The sequence below is a fragment of the Corapipo altera genome, unplaced genomic scaffold (genome assembly GCF_003945725.1).
Source record: "Corapipo altera isolate COAL_440 unplaced genomic scaffold, ASM394572v1 54, whole genome shotgun sequence".
Taxonomy (NCBI): domain Eukaryota; kingdom Metazoa; phylum Chordata; class Aves; order Passeriformes; family Pipridae; genus Corapipo; species Corapipo altera.
Window position 1 is genome coordinate 3,994,516 of NW_020884902.1, and position 19,805 is coordinate 4,014,320.

General features: G+C 38.1%; 1 protein-coding gene across 10 annotated transcripts in view; it reads right to left on the reverse strand.

Annotated features, from left to right (window-relative positions):
• Window positions 1-19,805, reverse strand: part of AGFG1 (ArfGAP with FG repeats 1) — a 35,996-nt gene that overhangs the window by 6,171 nt on the left and 10,020 nt on the right. For 5 of the 10 annotated variants that reach the window (XM_027650535.1, XM_027650534.1, XM_027650537.1 and 2 more), the window contains exons 3-8: window positions 10,086-10,201; window positions 9,481-9,643; window positions 8,339-8,495; window positions 2,594-2,713; window positions 1,906-1,977; window positions 745-954 (exon numbers count right to left, since the gene is read on the reverse strand). In XM_027650535.1, the coding sequence (XP_027506336.1) occupies window positions 745-954; window positions 1,906-1,977; window positions 2,594-2,713; window positions 8,339-8,495; window positions 9,481-9,643; window positions 10,086-10,201 (838 nt within the window). The remainder of the gene's footprint in view (window positions 1-744; window positions 955-1,905; window positions 1,978-2,593; window positions 2,714-8,338; window positions 8,496-9,480; window positions 9,644-10,085; window positions 10,202-19,805) is intronic. The other 5 variants (XM_027650538.1, XM_027650540.1, XM_027650539.1 and 2 more) reach the window with 2 other exon arrangements.

The window sequence follows — 19,805 nt, forward strand, 5'->3', positions numbered from 1 at the left end:
GTCTACGGACGCTTTCAGACTTAAAAATTAAATGTGCACTAGGGCACACGGTAAAAAGTGTTTAACAAGCCACTAGCAGCTGTTTGCAAAATGTCATGCTTCTACAGATATTCTGCAGCTCCAAAGAGCCTCTGCTTTCCCTAGGAAAATAATCCATCATCTTGAACAAGGAAATTTAACCAAACACATACCCTCAAATAATCTATTTCAGAACAAAGCTCTACATCACAAATTCCACCATTTGAGAAGAACTACATTTGAGTAGTAGAATAACTAGCTTCTTCTCTTTAACTTAAAATAAACTAAATTCAAGTATCACTGCTATTATTTTATACAAAACTAAAGCCCAATCTTTTTGTGGCAGAGAGGCAGGAAAGGTCCTCTGGCAGCTCTCTGCAACAACTGCAGCTCTCCATTCAAGAGCCTTCACTATAGGTTTTAGTACAAATATATTTTTGGTGGGGTTTTCATTATTGCAGTAATGATTATTTAGATATTTCAATTTAGAATTCTTCATCTTGATGGGAAATAGATTTCTAAAAAGCAGTCATGATAACATCCTTTTGGAAAGATGTCAGTCTTAAAACTCACATCTTACACTTCAAGGGTACATTCACACGAAATTCTACCGATCACTTAGAGAAAGGGCATTTTGAAATACAGTGACTATTTTGACAAGCACAGTCATCCTCATGGTAACTATACACCTATAGAATAAGCATGTCAAAGAATGAAGCTTAATACCTTGCCCTGCACTGAAGATGTTATCTAAATTAGCAAGAGCTGCGTATTTGTCAGCTGACTGGAGGTTCAGCTTATTCACTGCAGCTTTACTGGCTGCAGTTGCTGTGGCGTTGCTCTGAGAAGCATTGAAGGCTCCAAAATCGGCACTGGAGGATTTGGGGAAGTTATCAAAGTGAGCAAAGTTAGCATTCACTGATCCAGCACTTCCACCTGTAACAAATTAAGTTAAACATGGTCAATACTCCAAAATTAGGGAAAGTTTCTCCACCTGTAGCTGATGGCACATTAACCCTCCCTTCGTGGTTTCGTGAGGCAACGTTTCCCCACCCCATCCCACACACTGAAGACTCTTTCCCATTTCCTTCAAAGTTTATTGGGTCATCAGAAAAAAAAATATTTTCTAATATATTTTTTGGTCTGCAGATCAGGGACAAAAGCCCCAAACTTCAACAGCTTAAATCAGAGTCATAATTTGATCCTGAAAACCATGTGCTGTTTCTTAGCTGTTAAAAAGTAATTTCAACAATGTTTTACTAGAAAAGCAAGTGTTTTTCTCAATATTTAATATTCAAAATCCAGAAGCTCCATTTTCCTGCCATATGTGGCTAAGGAATAGCTACCATTTGCATTTACTTAATGGTTCAATGCTTAACCATTTCAAATGTCAGTCATTATCCTAAGCAAAAAAGTGCCTAGAAGTCTAAGAGTAGTATGGTTTCATGCCAAGGTTTAGATACTTTGGTTCTCTGTTCTCCAGAGCTTTAGACCACATCCAATCAGGAAAGAGGGGATGGGGAAGACACACAAAGCTCTTTTATACCAAGTCTCCACTGATGTCAGAGATACATAAATCAATTTTAGAAATCTGATATGGATCCACACAACTGAACTTCAGAGTAAGTATGAAACCATGAGCTTCCATCTCTTCAATGTCCAGACAATTTAATCTAGGCAGGTCACGTACTTAAATTTATGTTGAGCTGTTCCATTAAGTGTGTCATGTTTTATAACAGTTGGTTGATGATTGCACTCATACTACAGAACATGACTTTCTAATAGCATAATCAACAAGTTACAACATATGCAACAGCAGGAATGGAAGTGCTATACTACAATGGCATAAAATGAAGCAAGCTGAGTTTTCCACTGCGTGGAACTTACTGTGTACAGCCTGGAGAGGAAAAGCTGAAGTAAATTCACCAAAACTGCAGCTAGATGAAAGCGTTCTGAACGCTGGACAGCCAGAAATTGTGTGTGGGTTAAAGTTAACATAAGAAGGGAGAAAGAAAATTTGAAAAAAAAGTTTAAAACAACACCACACTCAAAAAAAAAAAAAAAAAAGGAAAAGAAAGTCAGTCAGCCAAAGATCTAGACAAACAGCAAGTGTAAGCTCAAGCAGAAGTCCTAAAGCATGATCAAATTAAAGGAAAGCAAAATAAATCTTAGCATTAGGCTCTACACATGAAGTCAAAGATACTGCAGTGTGTGCATATGCTATACATACGCAGAGTCACACACTTTTTTTGGTACTGTGATGTGCTTTTGTGTCTACTGAAACAGAAGAGTCAATTCAATACTCAAAAGCAGTATGGTTTACTCTTTTCACAGTTATTTCAGGTGTAGAGCTAACAAACACATAGTGCCATAAATCAGACTTATGAGTAGCATTAGGGGGAAAAAAAAAATCAACACCAAACAGAAGGAATTCATTTTGAGTTTCCCCAGAGCTTCAGATGGCTTGATTGCATTAAAGCAGGCAGATGCAAGAAAAACTCAACTTCAATACCTTCCAACATAAAGGTAAGGATTAATTCAATTAAGTATTAATCAAAAGTGCTAGGAGTTCTACCTGTATTTTGGGGCTGAAAAGGAGACTGACTTGCTGTGGGGAAACCTCCAAAATTACTCGAGCCACTAGACTGTCCAAATGCATCAAAGTTTGCAAAACCTGCATTTGCAGAGTTCTGCGCTGTAAATCGCAAAGGAACAAAACATGTTAATGGATATGGGAAAGCAACACAAAAACAGATGTATTAACTGAACTCATGGTCATGACAGCCTCCAAGGGTTATGTCCTACCATGCACTTGCCTTTTACATGAAAAAAATTATACAGGTTATTCTACAATTCAAAGTTGTCTCTGAACAAGCTTTCCCAAATCGCCTTCACAGAGCTGTACCAGTTAATGCTACTTCTGTCCTCCTCACACATCCTGCTACTCACAACCTGATGAAGTCCACTTCAGCTTAACTCTAGAGTGTTTGCAGTGGTGGCTGCTCAGGGAAAAACAGCCATAAAGTACAGAATACCAGATATATACATGTGGACCCCAAACAGGTGTCATTCTAAATGCTAGTTTCCAAAACTAGGATCTGTGGGCTAAACAGACAAAAATTAGAAGTTATTCTTGTAACCTACGGACAATTCAAATTCTTCATATACAAAGTGCTGCTTCCTTAGCTGAATTAATTTTGGCACCACTTTAAAAGTCTTGTCTAGCTTTATAAATTCATCTAACTGAAAAATTCAGTCTTTAAAAAAAACTAAATCAGAGTACAGAAATATGGAAAATCAATACCAATGTCAAGAAGATAGCATTCATAGTGTGTATCCACAAAATAAAATCCAAGGAAATTTCAAACAGAATTTCAGTTTTCGCCTTCCTTTCGTGCCATACTATAGGAGAAAATAAAAGTTAACACTAATCTAATTTCAAATAGCTGGACATTCAAGCATCTATAGAGTCAACAGGAATTGTATGTCTAACTGATCAGCTCCACAGAAACCCTTAAACTCTATTACAAGCAAGAAGGGAAAAAAATCTTTTTCATGAAATGCAAACCAAACCTCTTTATATAGGTAACTTGAGTTACTATGTAAAGAAAGCCCACAAAACACCTTCTGGAATAACAGATGGCAATACATTACATTTTTAGATCAGAATTTGTTTATTCTGGAAGGATTTTGCAGATTAAGTATATACAAAAAGAATTACTGCTTAAGTACCATTACCTAGTACTCAGATAGTGCTAATAAAAAATTTCTATTAAAAAAGAATCTGTACTACAGATTTATAAACTAAAAGGACATTCTAATAAAAACTGCTGCATTCCACACTGCTGCTAATATACACAAAACATAAGCATTTCCCTTCACGGGAGAGAGGGTGAGGTTTGACTGGACTTGATGCCACTTTTAATAAAAACTGTGCATGTGCATTAGGTTTACAGGGCACAGTTTTGGTAGCAGGGAGTGGCAGGAGTGGCCCCTGGGAGAAGGGACCAGAAGCTGCCCCCATTTCTGAGCTTCAGCTGGCTCCAGAACTGTCCTGCTGCTGCTCAAAACTGAGCCCATCAGCAATGCTGGAGGCACCTCCGTGGTGATGTGTCTAAGAAAGGTTAAAAACCACTGTGCAGCAGCTGTGAGAGAGAGGAGGGAGAAAAATGCAAGAGAAAACACTGCAGACAGCAAGGTCAGCTAAGAGGGAAGGAAGGACATGCTCAAGGCACTGGAAAAGGTTCTCCTGGGGCCCATGGAGAAGACCATAGTGAAGAGGGCTGTCCCCTCTGCAGCCCACCGAGGAACACAGTGTAACATCCACATGCAGCCTGGGGAGAATCCCACACTAGGGCAGGCAGGGAGCACTGGAAGGAGCTGGAGCCTCTGAAAAGCCCCTGCTGGAGGAGGCTCCTGGCAGAGGCTGTGACCCTGCCTGAAGGACTGTATCCCATGGAAAGGACCTATGCTGGAACAGTCCTTGAAGAACTGAAACCCATGGAAGGGGCTCACATTGAAAGAGGTCTGAGACCATATCTCACTGCAGGGGAGGGACCCCATAATGGAGCAGAGGAACAGCAGGAGGAAGAAGCAGTGACAGAGATGAAATATTATGAACTAACTGCAAGTCCCATTCCCCATCCCCCTCAGGAGAAGGAGCTAAAACAGTAAGAAGTGGAAATAAGCCTAAAAAGAATGGGCAAAGGTGGTTTTGGCTTTGTTATTTTTTACTATCCTACTTTATTATTAATTGTCAATAAACCAAGTTAATCTTCCCGAAGTCAAGTCTGTTTTGCCCATGACAGTAACTTTCTCTTGACTCATCAGCTTTTTCATATTTTATCCCCCCCATCCTCCCGAGGGGGAGGAGTGAACAGCCAGGCAAGGTCAAACCACCACTGCATGAGAGTGGACAAGGAAAAAAAAAAAAGTATCAAAGAGAAAGCAAGATCTTGGAAAAGTTATTTTCACTTTCAAGTGTGCAAGGAGAAAAACTTGGCACAAACATGCAAAATTACTTCTATTATTATATTATCTGTATTGGTTCAAACAGCATTTTGCAGACTCCAACTCCTAATTCCATAGTTTGAGTTGTTTTGGTTTTCAAACCAGTAGCTTTTTAAGAGGAATTAAGAATTCAATTGCAACTTGCTTTAAAATGAAAGTGATGCTTTCATCCTGAATTGGATAGATACTGAGAGACTGATGTTTAGTTGACCAAATAAGCACAAAAATGTCACTCAGAATTATGGCAAAAGTATTGCTTTTAATCACTCACACAAACAGAATATTATGTCAGGAACCTTAAATGAAATATCTTTTAGGTCTAGATTAAAAACTGGAGTATATTACAGGATACTCAATTTTACTGCATCAGCTGACACAAAGTATGACTGCAAATGGGCCCATATTCAAGCAGTAGAGCTGTAAAGACTTCAGCAGTGTATTCAGATGTTAATCTTGCTTTCTTTTATGCAGTAAAGTTTAAACCTAAGTAAATGTGGCACAAAGGTAAAGATCCAGGAAGACTCCTACTTTCCTGTACCTGGACAATATGTACACTGGCAATTCCAAAGTTCAGTTCTCCATGTAAAAACCTAAGAACAATTCTAACTAAGTTAAGGAACTGCAGTGGACTGCAAATTGGTGTGGATTTACAACTGCTGTTGAGACTGCAAATCAACAAGGCACTACCAAAGCCAGCTCAAGTATGACAGCACCAGTCATGGCAATGCCAGCTGCCCCTACAATCTTTGCACAGTTTCTTCTGTGAAGTTTGCACTACCTAGTGTACAATAACCCATGAAACACTGCAAAACAAACAAAAAAAACCCCTAAAAGTCCACATATATCTCAAGTTGAAAATAATTCTCTATAAAATAACTGTTTTACTATTTTGTTTCTTCTAGATAAAGTCTCTTCTCCCGTTGTTACCTGTGGCAGAGTTGTGCTGTGTCACTATGCCTTTCTAAAATCTTTTATGCAAGTCTTTGATTAGTTTATAGAAAATCTACAGAATTTGATCCTTGTTCCTATTACCAGTCTCTAAAGTACAAACAGTTCTGTACCATCTTCAAAATCTCATCATTTTGCAGAAAATGTGGAATTTTGTAAAATACAGATAGTAATAAGGGCAGCATGTTTGCCCTTCAAGAAACAGTGTCCTGAGCCAGCTCAGTACATTAAAAAACTTTGAGAACAAACATATCGAAAGTTGCAGTTCCTGCATAATTTTCAGTATTTACACCTACACTTTACAGATTACAGCACAAGTTTGTTCATATTTTCCTATCAGCTGCTGCACTCAATTCTGCTTTAATAGCAGAAATAGTAACTTATACTGAAAGATCTTAAGTTTGCTGGTGCTCTTCAGTGATTTCCTTGGTTAACCATAGTGTACATAAAGAGAAAAAGAAAAGCCCATCCACTGTAGGCATAGCTAAAACCAAGCCTAAAACAAGAACACCAGACCATAAACTTCAAGAAAGTAGTGCTAGACTAAGTGCAAGTTCTCCCATCCTCTGCTGCAGTGTGCAAATTACTAACAAAAATTACACGTTTATACAACTCCTTAATGAGCATTTCAAACTCATAACTCATTTTTGCCAAAGTTGGCAGACTGATCAACCCCCCTTGTGATCCAAAGGGAAGAGTCTGTAACACTTTGTTATTTATTTCATTAACACCACCCTGCTGTAGTTATTGCACACAGAACAAGTCTTAGATCACTTTATCCAGGCAAGTCAGGAAACACCTTCAGGTAACAGGTCTGCAATGCACATTCAGCTACTGCATGCTCAGAATCAGGTTTCTGTCTTCAAGAAACTGATTTACTAGCCCTGAAACTGTTTTGGATTCTAAAACTTATGGAAAGAAGTCATAGGCAAGACCATAATGGTTAGTTATTGAAAGAGAAAACTAGTCAGTACAGCTGAATATTCCTCTCAATTTTGATTTTCAGCACTTCTTTCAACCAGAAATTAACAGACTCCTAAGATTATATGTATTCTGGAGCATTCATACAGCTTTTTATCCTTTTAAAAATTACCCAGCAGAGAATTTACCTAGATTTGGAAGACAGTATTGAAATACTGTTTTAATGGAATTTTCATATCCTAAAAACCTACAAAGAATAAGTAAGTGTATATAAATAATCATTCAGCAACAAGTTTAGAAAGAAGAAGATATTAGAAAGAATTAACTATCTGCAGCAGATTCACTAACACTGTACAACACTGGCCAGTCAGCACAAGTTCTCCCAGTTAAATGTACCTCCAAAAAGATGATTAATATGAAATCTATTTTAAGGACTTTACAAAATACACAGAATAAAAACTGCTGTTGCAGTGTTACTGAATTCAACCAATTATTCCACAATGTTTGGTTTTGGAAGCTAACTCATAAATCCTTGGTATTTTGCTCAGTTCCTCAGGTGTGAATCTCAGGTCCCCTCCATCCCACTTTCTCTTCATTTGTCTCAGTTTCAGGACTGATTTACAAGAAATATCTTTTTTTCTTGGTGGCTTAGCAGCATCACAGTTTTTCTCAGAAAAACTAGATGAAAAGCCCTTTCAGACCAGGCAGGCAAAGGTACTTTCCCACAATTACAATGCAAGTTAGCAACAACAAACTTCAGTGACCACAGAACCAACTTTTTCTTTAGGACAGACTTCTATGGCTCTAGATCTGTGGCTGAAAAAACCCTGAGGGCTCAATATATTTTACTGAAGTCATTCTCTAAGAATTCAAGGCCTCCTCAGTCAATACACATGCTCAAGGCTTGTTTATTCTTCCTGAAACTATAGAATGCTGTCCACATGGGTAGTACTCAGTTTTCAAAAAGACATACACACAAAAGAGGAGGTCACTAAATTGAGGAAGCTTTTGTTTTTTCTTCTGACAAATTGGCAGATATTATCAATGCATCTGAACTCCTTTAAAGTCTCTATATCTGCTTGCTTTCCACAAATGCTCTTCCTAATAATTTTCAGAAAGAAAATTGAAGGTCTAATATCAGCTTCTCCTGACATTTTGTTACTCATCCTCTCACTCTCTCCCTCAAAGAATTTGAAGCTTAGTAGTAGGCAGAAACAGTCTAATCATACATATCCTAGAAAATAGCTATAGCAACTCCCACTTCAAAAAGCAGAATTGTCATTCTTTGTCTCTTCAACCTTTCTTTATAAAGACTAAATCTTGAGCAACACAACATTAAGGTACAGCGATTACATACACCTCATAAAGTTAAGACTAAAGTCATCAAAATTAAAACTACATTTTATACATTTAAAAGGGATACACTGGTCTCAACACCTACCTGTGTGACTGTTGAAGTGTGCAAAATTAGCAAAATTTGCTGTAGCAGTTGACTGAGGAGGAGCAGCAGCAAAGATATCTGAGCCAAGGTCACTGAGGAGGTCAAATTGTTTCTTTTCTTGTTGCTGCTGTCCTTGAGATCGAACTACAACAGGAGACTACAAACAACACTTCAATTAGCTCCTACAAAAAGCTGGTATTTTACCAAACTGACATTTGCAAAATATTAGAAGAATAGGCTAAGCATATTTCTTTAACAAGACATTTACTCCTGAAGTTTAGGATGCTGTATGCAGCACAGACCCTTCTCTGAGGACTATTTATGCTACTACTGTGGCTTTTAAAGGAACTCTGCAGCAGATTTCCATGGTTTAATAGGGCCTAGAAGAATAAAGTAGCAATATACTGGCAACTTCAGAATTATATATTTTAAACTGCAAATACCGTACAAATACAAACAATAACACTTAATTTTATAAGATGAAAAATAATTATTCACTTCATTCTGAAAAAATCTTTACAATTCAGTATAAGGAGAGAAAAACTGACATATTTCATAGCAAGGTTTCAAGTCACAAATTTATACTGTTTGAGTCTCCAAAGGTCCATTCAGAAGTTGCTTGTATCCTGAAGGCAGTTTTCAAAAAAAACCTTGTCTTCCCTCCAAAAATCAAAGTACCCAGTAAAAGCATACTGAAAGCATCCCTGAAAGTCACTTGACAACACAGTTTCAAATGTACAGGAAGTAATAATAAGTATGGCATGCTTTCATCCATATATTCATTACTAACCTCTTGATTAACGGTATCAGTCATTTTATTTTCAAATAAAAAGCAAACATGAAAACATACCACATTAGGTTCAAAGTTTAGAGATATTAAAGCAAAAGACAATCATAATTAAACTTATCACACTAGAAGCCTATGCTCACTGAAAATAACCATTAAAAAAATCAATTTGCTCAATAGAAACAAACTTAATTTAGTACTTGACCTGCAAACACCTGTATACTTCAACAAAATATATAAAGTTGTCTGTAGTGATCGCATTTTGTTCATATGGATCATAACAGTTGCTAGTCCAAGAATTTTTGTGCCACTAAAAGAGGAAAAAGCAGTACAGAACAGCTCTGCCATTACTCACCTGGCTGGGTGTGCCCTTGTTTAAGTGCAGTGTGGGTGCAGCTTCTCCCAAGAGAGATTTGAGTGGCTTCACCTCAGGTGTGCTGCTCGTACTACTGGCAGAAGACCCCGATATGGACGCGTGGACTGACGCCACCACCTTGGCTTGCTCTGGAGGAACATACCTACATTCAAGGAGAGCAACAGCTTTTAACCCCTGATCCTGCTGTAGATTTTATCAACAGTTTGCAAAATAACTACTATTTATATATGCCAGATAGTTCTTAAAAAATGGACTCGAATCTAAAGTCAATATTTTTAGCACTTATTAAATATAAACTCCACATCTTTCTCATCCTAATAAAAGTCTGCAAAACTGTTACTTTACACTGTTGTTGACATCCCCTTAAGCCATTTCTGTTCCATCAATATGAACATTGAGAAACTTTTTAGCTTGTCTTCTCTGCTTCCTGTAGGAGCTCTGCATGAAGTTCAGAAATCATTTTACTTCAGAGCTGTGCAATCCAGTCTGAAGAGCACACAAGAAAAGCACACTTGAAAATGAGAGGAAACAGTCCATCTTCCCTCATCATAGAGGTAAACTTTATAATTTTAAAGGTATCTTACCATCTTTTCTTTTCATATTTTTCCTGTAGAAATTCCTTTACTTTCTGTGGATCCCTGAAGTCTGGAATTGCTGATGACCTATCATCAAATAGGCCTAGCCAAATCTGTTTGCACACCTTAATAGAAAGAAACAAAAAAGAAAACAACACAACAACACAGATTGATCAGAGAAAATACCTTAATTAAAAACTTATTTAAGATTACTATTGTTAATACATTAAACCACTAAAACCTGTGTGGCTGCACAATTTATCACAGAACCACAGTATATGCTGAGTTGGAAGGGACCCACAAGGATCACTGAGTCCAACCCTTAGCCCTGCAAAGGACCATCCTTAAGAGTCACATCATGTGCCTGAGATTATCATCCAAATGCTTCTTGAACTCTGGCAGGGTTGGTGATGTTATATTCCAGACAGAGCTGGTTTAACAACTGACTGGTGCACCATGTACTTGTCTAAATACCTAAAGTTGAAAGACCATCTGTCACTGCAGGGCAAGCACATCCTAGCATCCAATTTCACCATCCAATACTGCTTTTACAAAGTATTTGTAGAATGTACTCGGGAAATGCAAAGCACCTGATTTCTACTTGTGATCTTCAAGACTCTTCTCCCTTCACCTAATTCCCTTACCTGTACCTCAGGGTTTAAACTGTTTCAACAGATTCCATATCCTCTAAGCCCCAGGTGGCAGATTTTAAGGGATCTGAGGTTTAGTATGTATACTTATCACTACTATTTGAGTACAGGAACTTTTTTTAAACAGCCTGTGTTACTGTGATGCAGTTTCTAGAATATCATATATGTTTACAAGAGCAGGGGTAAAAGTATTATTGCTCTGCTTCCACTTTCTAACTGTAGTTGTGAGTGAGCAAAAGTTGAACCACTCGCAAAATTCTCAGTACATTCAAGCTTCAATTCCTGACAAAAACAAAAGGAAAAGTGTTCTCAAAACTAAACAAGACGTAGGACTTGTAATTTGAATTGTAAGCACTTCAGACCATTCTGCAAGTAACCTGAACATGCACCCAAATGATAACACCAAACATTAGCTACCCTCAAAAAAATCAGACTGCCATTTCAGAACAGGTTTCTTCCAGAGAAAGAGTCAAAAAAACTTTGGTTTTTATGATGCATATGCTTTCTACCCACACCCTTTCTGAAATAGTCCTGACCACCCTACTTATATACCTCCCACAAACATGCCCTCTTATCCCTGCAAGTGTCATGTTTTGAGCGTTGTCCCCAGTGACCTCCAGGAGAAGCACATGCTCTACCAAACAAGAGCTGCATAAACAGATTGCTCTGAAAGTTGGCAAATCTATGTAGAAGCTGTGACACCTCCACTTCATCATCTTCCCCAAACAGGTTTTCTTCTTCACCTGGCCAGGGAGTGCTAGTTGTCAAAAGTCATAAATCTTACAGGTCATTTCAAAGATTTCTCAGGATTAGAGAGATTAGACAGACATCATAACTATCTATTGCATACTTGATGTCTCAGTTTTATATAGCCTGACTGCATGTCCAACACTCCACAGTCCTTATTATCATCTACTGGATAGACACAAACAACAGGAAACAGACCTAATGATCAAAAGATAGCTCTAAATTAGCCACTTAAATACTCACCTAAAAATAAGATCAGTAGTTCCACTCTTAAACTCAGCTATTCCACATTCATTCAGCAATTGTACTCCACAAAAGGGTTAAGTTCAATGAACTGATTTGAATTCTCAAAATGGAACAGTCATTTGCAGTATGGTAATAGATAAAACGAAACTGAATTTATCTGTTTAATACTTCTTCATGTAAACTTAAAATATATAAACTCAGTCACAAAAGTCACAAGTCTGTTCTAAAATAACAGCTAATAGCATGAATCACTGTTTTAATAGTACCAATCTTACACATGAGCATGACTTTTTGCTGACAAAATGTATAAAGTCAGGATATTTCAGTGTACAGCTTTAAACTTGCAGTGGATTGCCTGAGGTGGGCCAGCAATAGTATTTCCATACTTAGATTTGTGAGTATAACTATACAAGTAGCAGTGTCATATGACTGCTGGGAGGAAGAGAAGCCCTGCTTGTGGCTATTTACAGAATCTCTAGCAGCAGGAGTTGGTGGTGTCCGAATCCACAGAGTCCCCTCCCAACCTCCTTTTCAGTACTGGAAGGAACATCAGGAAACAAAGGAAAGAAAGTGCTTAATTTTGGACAAGTGTCCCAACAGCCCCTGATCTCACACTCAGCACAGTAACACCTGGGGATGTACCATGATAATCCATTTGCATCCAGCCTGAGATGTGCTGGCAAATGAAAGAGGAGGTCCTCACCCCCACCCATATCAGGCCATTCAATCACTCCTTCTACTCCCACCCAAAACAAGTCAGATCAAAGAAACTCATCACAATTACCATGTCAGTAATACCACTGAAACCTGTATGAGATCAACTCACAGCAGTCAAACCACAACCCAGTCATTGACCTTCCTCCCACTTTTCTGCTCCATCTTCACCCTGCAGTGCCTGAGCAGTTGGAGGAAAAAAGAGTACAAACAAGGAAAACCCACCACATGTCAGTCTCAAGCCATCCTGACCATTACAGCTGAATTATACAAGAAATCAGAAAACAAGGCCCTGTGTGACTTCAGCTCATTCCCAGCTATGGAGCCATAGTAGATAACAGCTCCATGAATATGCAAACAGGGACGGAGGAGGACTGTGCTGAACACCTGTTAGCTTAAAATGATGCAAGCTTCTTAAAGGCATCTGCTCTTGCACTGCAATTTCTGCAAACCTTCAGAAAAAGCAGGCTTCCAAAAGTGTTTCCTGGAGCAACTAATTCCTTCTAAATACCTAACCACAAAAAGAAGTAACAACCGAAATATGCCTTAAGTCACTACTGTAATTTATTTAAACAAACTGCCAGGTTCTCCTCATTGTTTCTCTGCTACTGGTAGCAGAGAAAACAGTTTTACTAATGGGCAACACACAACCACCAAGCAAAAGAACCTACTCAGTCATACACGCTTCAGCAAGAAGTTCTCAGTGTAACAGAGTCTGACAGCAGGAGCCATGCAAACACAGCATAAAAGATTTACTTCATCACACCAGAGATTCAAATCACATTTCATGCGAGTTCATTTACCTAAACAGTTATCAGAGAAAGTAAAATTGTTTAAAAATATTAAATATGGACAAGTCTTAGAAGCCAAAACCAGAACACCACAATGGATTAGAGTAGTTTGGATTTGGATAGTGGGAATGATGAAAATGAACCATAAAACTGTGAGTGGGTATACACCACAAGTAGAATACAAAGGGTAAATCACATGCTCATAAGGGCATTCTGTACAATGCTTCACCAAAAACCAGCGGTTTTGTCTCCCTACTTCATCTTTGATGACCTTAAAGTTCTATTCCAATTTACGTGATTCTGACTTAAGTCCTTAAAAAGACAAATTTTATAAAGCCTTAATATCACACAAGAAACCATTAAAAGGCATGGTTTTGTCTCTTTCTGTATGAAGTACCACACAATGCTTTGAACATCAGCAGCCATTCCAAGCCAGCATTCAGAGCACAATGAAAGGCCCATTGTCCTCCCCTGTTTGCTGGTGACCTGCATGCTCTTTCTAGCTATACTTCTGTTACTATCATCTGACTTGACAGGGATCCACAACACTGCATTGATTATGCTTCAAGGGAACCACAAAACACAATTTTCAGCTATCTACAAAAACACAAGTGGCAGTGCTGTGCAATGCCACAGGATGAAATCAAAATTGAAAAATAGAATTTAAAAAACTGTTGTTAGAGAACTCATATCATCATGTAATTGTGGGGGTTTAAAATGCTTATCTCTCCATAGTCATTTTAAAATAAGTCACCAACAGTCCTGCATCTTGTGTAAAGAAAAAAGTTTGCTGTGAGAACTTTTTATTTTTGCTGAGTATTTTTGTTGATCAGGTCATCTCATCACATTTTTTTTATTTCAAAGTTATCTAAATGTAACTTATGAATAAGATCAAGAAAATTTATGCCATACAACTTGCTGTTTATGGTGCGGAATGATCACTCAGCATTTATATATTTGGTACCCTGATTACTCCCCACTAATTCACCATCTGAATTTGACAGATACCAAGAGATTATGACCAAAAAAAATTTAGCGGAAATACAGAAAAATCGGATTGGCAACTTTAGCTGAACTTCAGTTTTATGTTCTCTCTGGCCCAGGAACTGCCCAGGGAGGACACCTGAACAAATCAGCACAGTTATACACAGCATGTGCTGACTCTTGCAGGACATTACCTGCAGGACATGAGAGCAGGAAGTGCAAAAAGGTAGTAAAGGAAATGTAAATTTGTACAAACCCAAGCTTTAAGCAGCCAGTTGATCTACTAAACACAGTTTTCTTCTTAGTTTTTTAATACAAACTCACTATTTGAGAAAAAAAAAACCTGAAGTAATTGTTCTCAATTTTTGCTTATTTTGAAAATTTATGCCTTGAGAAATTTGAATTTGATATCCCAAAGAGTACGTTTTCCAAACCACCTAACTAACTACTCCATAGATAAATCAAACTTTCAGAGCTCATTCAGAAAATTCTACTGCCCAAGTTCCATGATACATCTTAAGCTTCATTTTAACAGAATTACTCATTCCTTTGCTTTTACAGATAATACATGAAGAATCATGCCAACTCACCACACAGTTACACAACACTACTATTAAGGTATTGGGCCTAAAAATTCTCTGGCTATCTGAAGTCCTACATTGCACCATCTCCCTGGGGATACTCTGGTTCAGCCATTTAATATTAACATTGTTCTTTCTGCAACAGCAGCACAAATAAGCCTCTCCTCAAAAGCTCTGTTCATTCACCAAAAGCTCTGCTATACTCCTTCTTTTGATAACCAAAGCTGTATCAGACAAAATGCTCTGCTTAGAGAAGAAGAGCCTGACAAGCTGGAGCCAAGAGTAAACATTCAAGTTATGTGGAAGCCCCTAGAAACAGTGGAACATATCCAACAATCCATAACCATTGTCCACTGTCCCTGAAAAGTATAATTAGTCCATGTCCCACTGGTTCACCAATGCAGCAGGGGAAAAAAGGGACAGCACTGAAGTCAGAATGATTAAGCATATGCAGCATTTAAGAGTCTATTTTTGTTGACAGAAGCAATACTCTGAATTTTTGTCCCTACTACACTGTGGGGACTGCAAAGGAACAAGACAAAGCAAAGTTTCATCTTGTCAGGTAACAATAAGTAGATAACAAGATTCAGCAGTTGTCTTCAGGAAAATAACAGTTCATGAGAATCCCCTTACAACCGCTTTGGGAAGAACAGCACCTGTCCTCTGCCAACAAGTTCCAGTCCTGCAAGGGATGTCATTAGACACTTGGCAACCAGATACTGGGACATTCAGAATTAGATCAGTAAGTACAGCATGAAGTAAAGAGGGAAAGAGAATCACAACCAGCTTCAACCTACTCACCCTGACCTAGATAAAAACCCAGGAGGTAGCAAGGCAGAAACTGTGAGTTACCGTAACTTAAATATATCGTCGAAAGGAGAAATGGGGCCAAGTGCACACTGTATGTTATAATAAAGCCTTTACCTGTATTTCTCTTCACGCTATTGGTTTCCCTGAATCTGCATTCCACAGCTATTCCATTTGACGTAAAAACTGTTTTTCCTATAGTAATTAAATTTACCCATCTTATTTTCCATGCATCATTTACATTTGTAGTCCTATGGTTTGAGCAATTACCCTTGTTTTCAGTTTTGACAGAAAGGAACAAAGAACACATCCCATTCTGTGCACATCTGGCATGCCACAAAACAAAGTTGACCAGAAAGCCTTTTGGTTTAAAACCTAGCCCCTCCAGTAACATTTCAAGCTTTCAGGAGTTCCACACAGGGCTCAGAGTCTAAGAGAAAAATACATGCACTTCTTTTCCATAAAAGTTTAGCTTTTGTTTTGCTTTTAGGTTTACTGACACATTTTAGGGGTTTTTTCCTGTGTATTTTTACAGAGCTGTGCAAGTGGGGAAGGACAGGTACACCAAAAACTGCTAATAGAGAAAAGAACCAGCAACATCCATCAAATTTTGCAGAAACACAGAACCAGAGATTCCAATTACTTCTATTCCAGTGCTATGTATTTCAACTACCAAACAACACTTCACCACGTCCTAACTATTTCACTGATACAGATCTCCAGTGTGTGTGGGAAGGCGGATATGGGAGAGACAAAGGCCTTCTGCTTACACAACACGTGGAGCTACCATACTTTAGAAACTCCTGCTAGCACAGTTGTGCTAGTTAGGAATAACAAAGACTCAGTTAGGCCAGCAAAATGAAAGTTCTTGCTCATGAAGCCTCCTTCTCTTGTATGCAGTGAAGGCCGCAAGGCAAGGAAAAGCTCCAACAGGACACATACTTCTGCTGGTAGAAGCTGCACTTCAATAGGAAAAGCACACTCCTTGACCTACACCACTTCTTGAGACCCAGACACACCACTGCATAGGAAGATTACACATCACTCTAGTTTAAAAAGCTCTAATGAGATATTACCTTTCAGGGGGCTGGTAAATGCCAAATTAGATTTCTTCTTCTCCCCCTGCTGCCAATAAGATATTCTCAGTTATGCACCAAATGCAATGCTGACAGTGCAAAGAACTGCAGATTACCACACAACAAAACTATGTTCCAAAACATAACACTCACCCCACAGGAAGAAAGATTTGGAAACAGTTTCCTTATGTAAGCAAGTTATAGCTTTGTTTAGTAATTCTGCACTTCCGATGCCAATATTATTCATTAATCTCTGTAGGTTAAAAGAATTTTATACTGCCATCATACTGATTTCAAAGGCACAGAAGTTATAGCTGTTTCATAAGCAGAGTCAAGCCAGTAAATCCTGCTAACAAAGACATTGTTCTACACACAATCAGCTCACGTATCTCTATATCGTATTAGCAGAACCAGGAACGTACTACAGGGACACCTGACTGCACAGCTCATGCTGTCAGGACTCATCAGCTCCAGATTAATGCTGCTTTTTCCACTCATGGGTTTTTAGGTCATATTGCATAGTAAGGAGATTCTAGGAAAAAATTCTGGTCAAGCCTAACACCAGCTCTGAACCAGCCTCATGCTGCTACTACTGCTACAAGAATGCAGCAAACTGGTACTTGCAACTTGCAATCTCAGGTGCTACTGAGAGTCAGGAAGACTGGCCCCAAAACAAAATTAAGCACTATTAAGATAACCCCAAACAGCTGAGCATACCTGCATCTTATTCTACTCATTAGCTCGAGTAAATATGTGGTCCTTTCCCCCAGAGGAACACAGATTTTCTAAATACAAGACCAATAAAATCTTTTTCTTTGAGCATGTGCATATTAGAATGGGTTACTTGGAAAGGCTATAAAACATCTGTCATTTTTCAAAAGGGTAGGAGAAAAATTAACTGTGCAACTGGTCTTCCTCATAATGCTATTTTTCAGCTTCAGGGAAAAGTTTCTGAACAAATATTCACAGCTGTAATGGCAACATGAGATTAGCACCACATCCCCTTTGTGCAAACAGCAAGTTCACTTCCTACTACCATTGCACAATTGATTCAGAGGCCTAATCAACCATGCTATCATTTGAGTGTGAGTATTCACACACAAGCATGTCCATACCACACTCTCCTCATTATTCCTAACATGAAAATGTGAAAATACCTGACCCAGCTCTTCATGAAGAGAAGGAGGAGGGGAAAAACCCTACCCAGTGAGTCCCAATTGCCTTTATCCTTCAAAAGGACTGCAGAAGGCACTTGAGGAATATCAGCTGGAAGATGCCTCTATTCTTGCTGCAAAAGTGAGATAAACCCCAACATTAGCAAAACCAGAGTCTGGACATCTGTTTATACCTACAGATGAGTAAACAACACCAAAATACAGAAGTTTTCTAACCCAGTAAAAGGATTTAAAACTGTATGTGAAGCAGTAACAACTCATCCAAAGTAAAGATCAAGTTACCTTAGAAGTGTATATACAGGGAACATGGTGTCTCACCTCAAGAGAAGCTGCTCTGATAATCTCTCTTCCCAAAGCAGTTGCCTTGTAGAAACTTTTCAGTAAGCAAATGTTTTACCCATGTGTGCCACAAAGAGGATAATTTATAACAACTCACAAAAAGTTCAGACTGCAGATAGTAGGAAGTGTTTTGGTTTTGTTGATTTGTTTGGTTTGGGCGTTTCGTTTTTTTTTATTTTTTTTTTTTAGAGAACTTCAACCTCACTCAATACACTGACCTTAAACTCTTTGAAGGAGAGTGGAAAACTACTTCCTCTAAGAACAACTCACCACCTTATTAATTACTTTATCTCATGGAAGCTTGCTTGCTGTTTTCCTTTCTATTCAGAACAAGATCCCTATTGTAAACCATGATCTACTCATCTGGAGGCGAGAAAGCTTAGAGGCCTTGGCCGTGTCAGACAAAGACCAGATGAAAAAAGTGGGAATGAAAGGATTTTAGAAGTTAAAGAAAAATTGAAGTTAAACATCATAGATTGTAAAAAGTTGAGTTTTATATATATGTAGATGCAGAACAAAATGTTACGACATCTAAGCTGTTCAGTGACTATATTTTGTTTCACATGTACATGTTCCAATATGTTGGACAATTCCATGTTTGAAGTCTTATTCTAAGAAATTTCATTTCTTCATATAGACACAAGAACTTCCTATGCTGAACAGAAGCTAAGCAAAGATTTTTGTGAGGTCAGATGAATTTCATCTGTCCAATACTTTTATCTTATCTGCAGGTAAGTATTCCAAAGTCCAATACTAACAAGAGAAAGCAAAACGAGTATTTAACTACTGCAATACAAAGCACAACAAAGTGAACATATGTGTAATTAGGATTTAAATTTCTAATAGTGTTTAAGACAATAATCAGTTCAGTTCAATCTACCATCTGCAGTTACAAGTATCTACTCAGTTTTACTTTAGAATTAAGGCAATAATCAAACAACCCAAAACTAAACTCAGGAGGACATCTTCATTTATGAGGCAGCTCATTTAAGTCATTTCAATACTTCTATTAAGAGTACTACAAGTGCAAAGACCCCTGCTTTTGAAACAGAGCACAGCACTGCAGAGATCTGTGAACATTCTGTATGTCAATAATAAATTATGTATCAACTACATCATTATGATTGGCAGAGTAGTCAGATCTATAACAAGGACAATTACACTAATCAACTGAGTAGGGATCACTTAAGGTTCCAGATCAGCGAAAACAAACTTGTACCACTCTGTAGACACAGCAGATTCAATGAAAAGCTGAAATTAAAACCAATGCAGGGAGTGAAGTACAAACACACACATTTTCCTTCACACTTGTGAAGCTTAAAACAAAGCTGGAGTTTACAATCTAATCTTATGGAAAGAGAATCCAAAATAGTCTATACGAACACAAAGAGTTCTTTATTCTTTTCCCTATGCAGAAAGTCAGCAATATAATATACTTATATACAAATATATATATGCAATGCTCTACAGCTTTAAAAAACCCAACCAGCCTAAGCCATCAGGAGTGTTTTATGATGTCCAGAAGAGTTTAGACCTTGATCCAGCTCTGTCTAGAGGAATCATCCACTAACAGTCATTTCAACAACTAAAGTGTATTTACCAGGACGGGAAAAGAAATT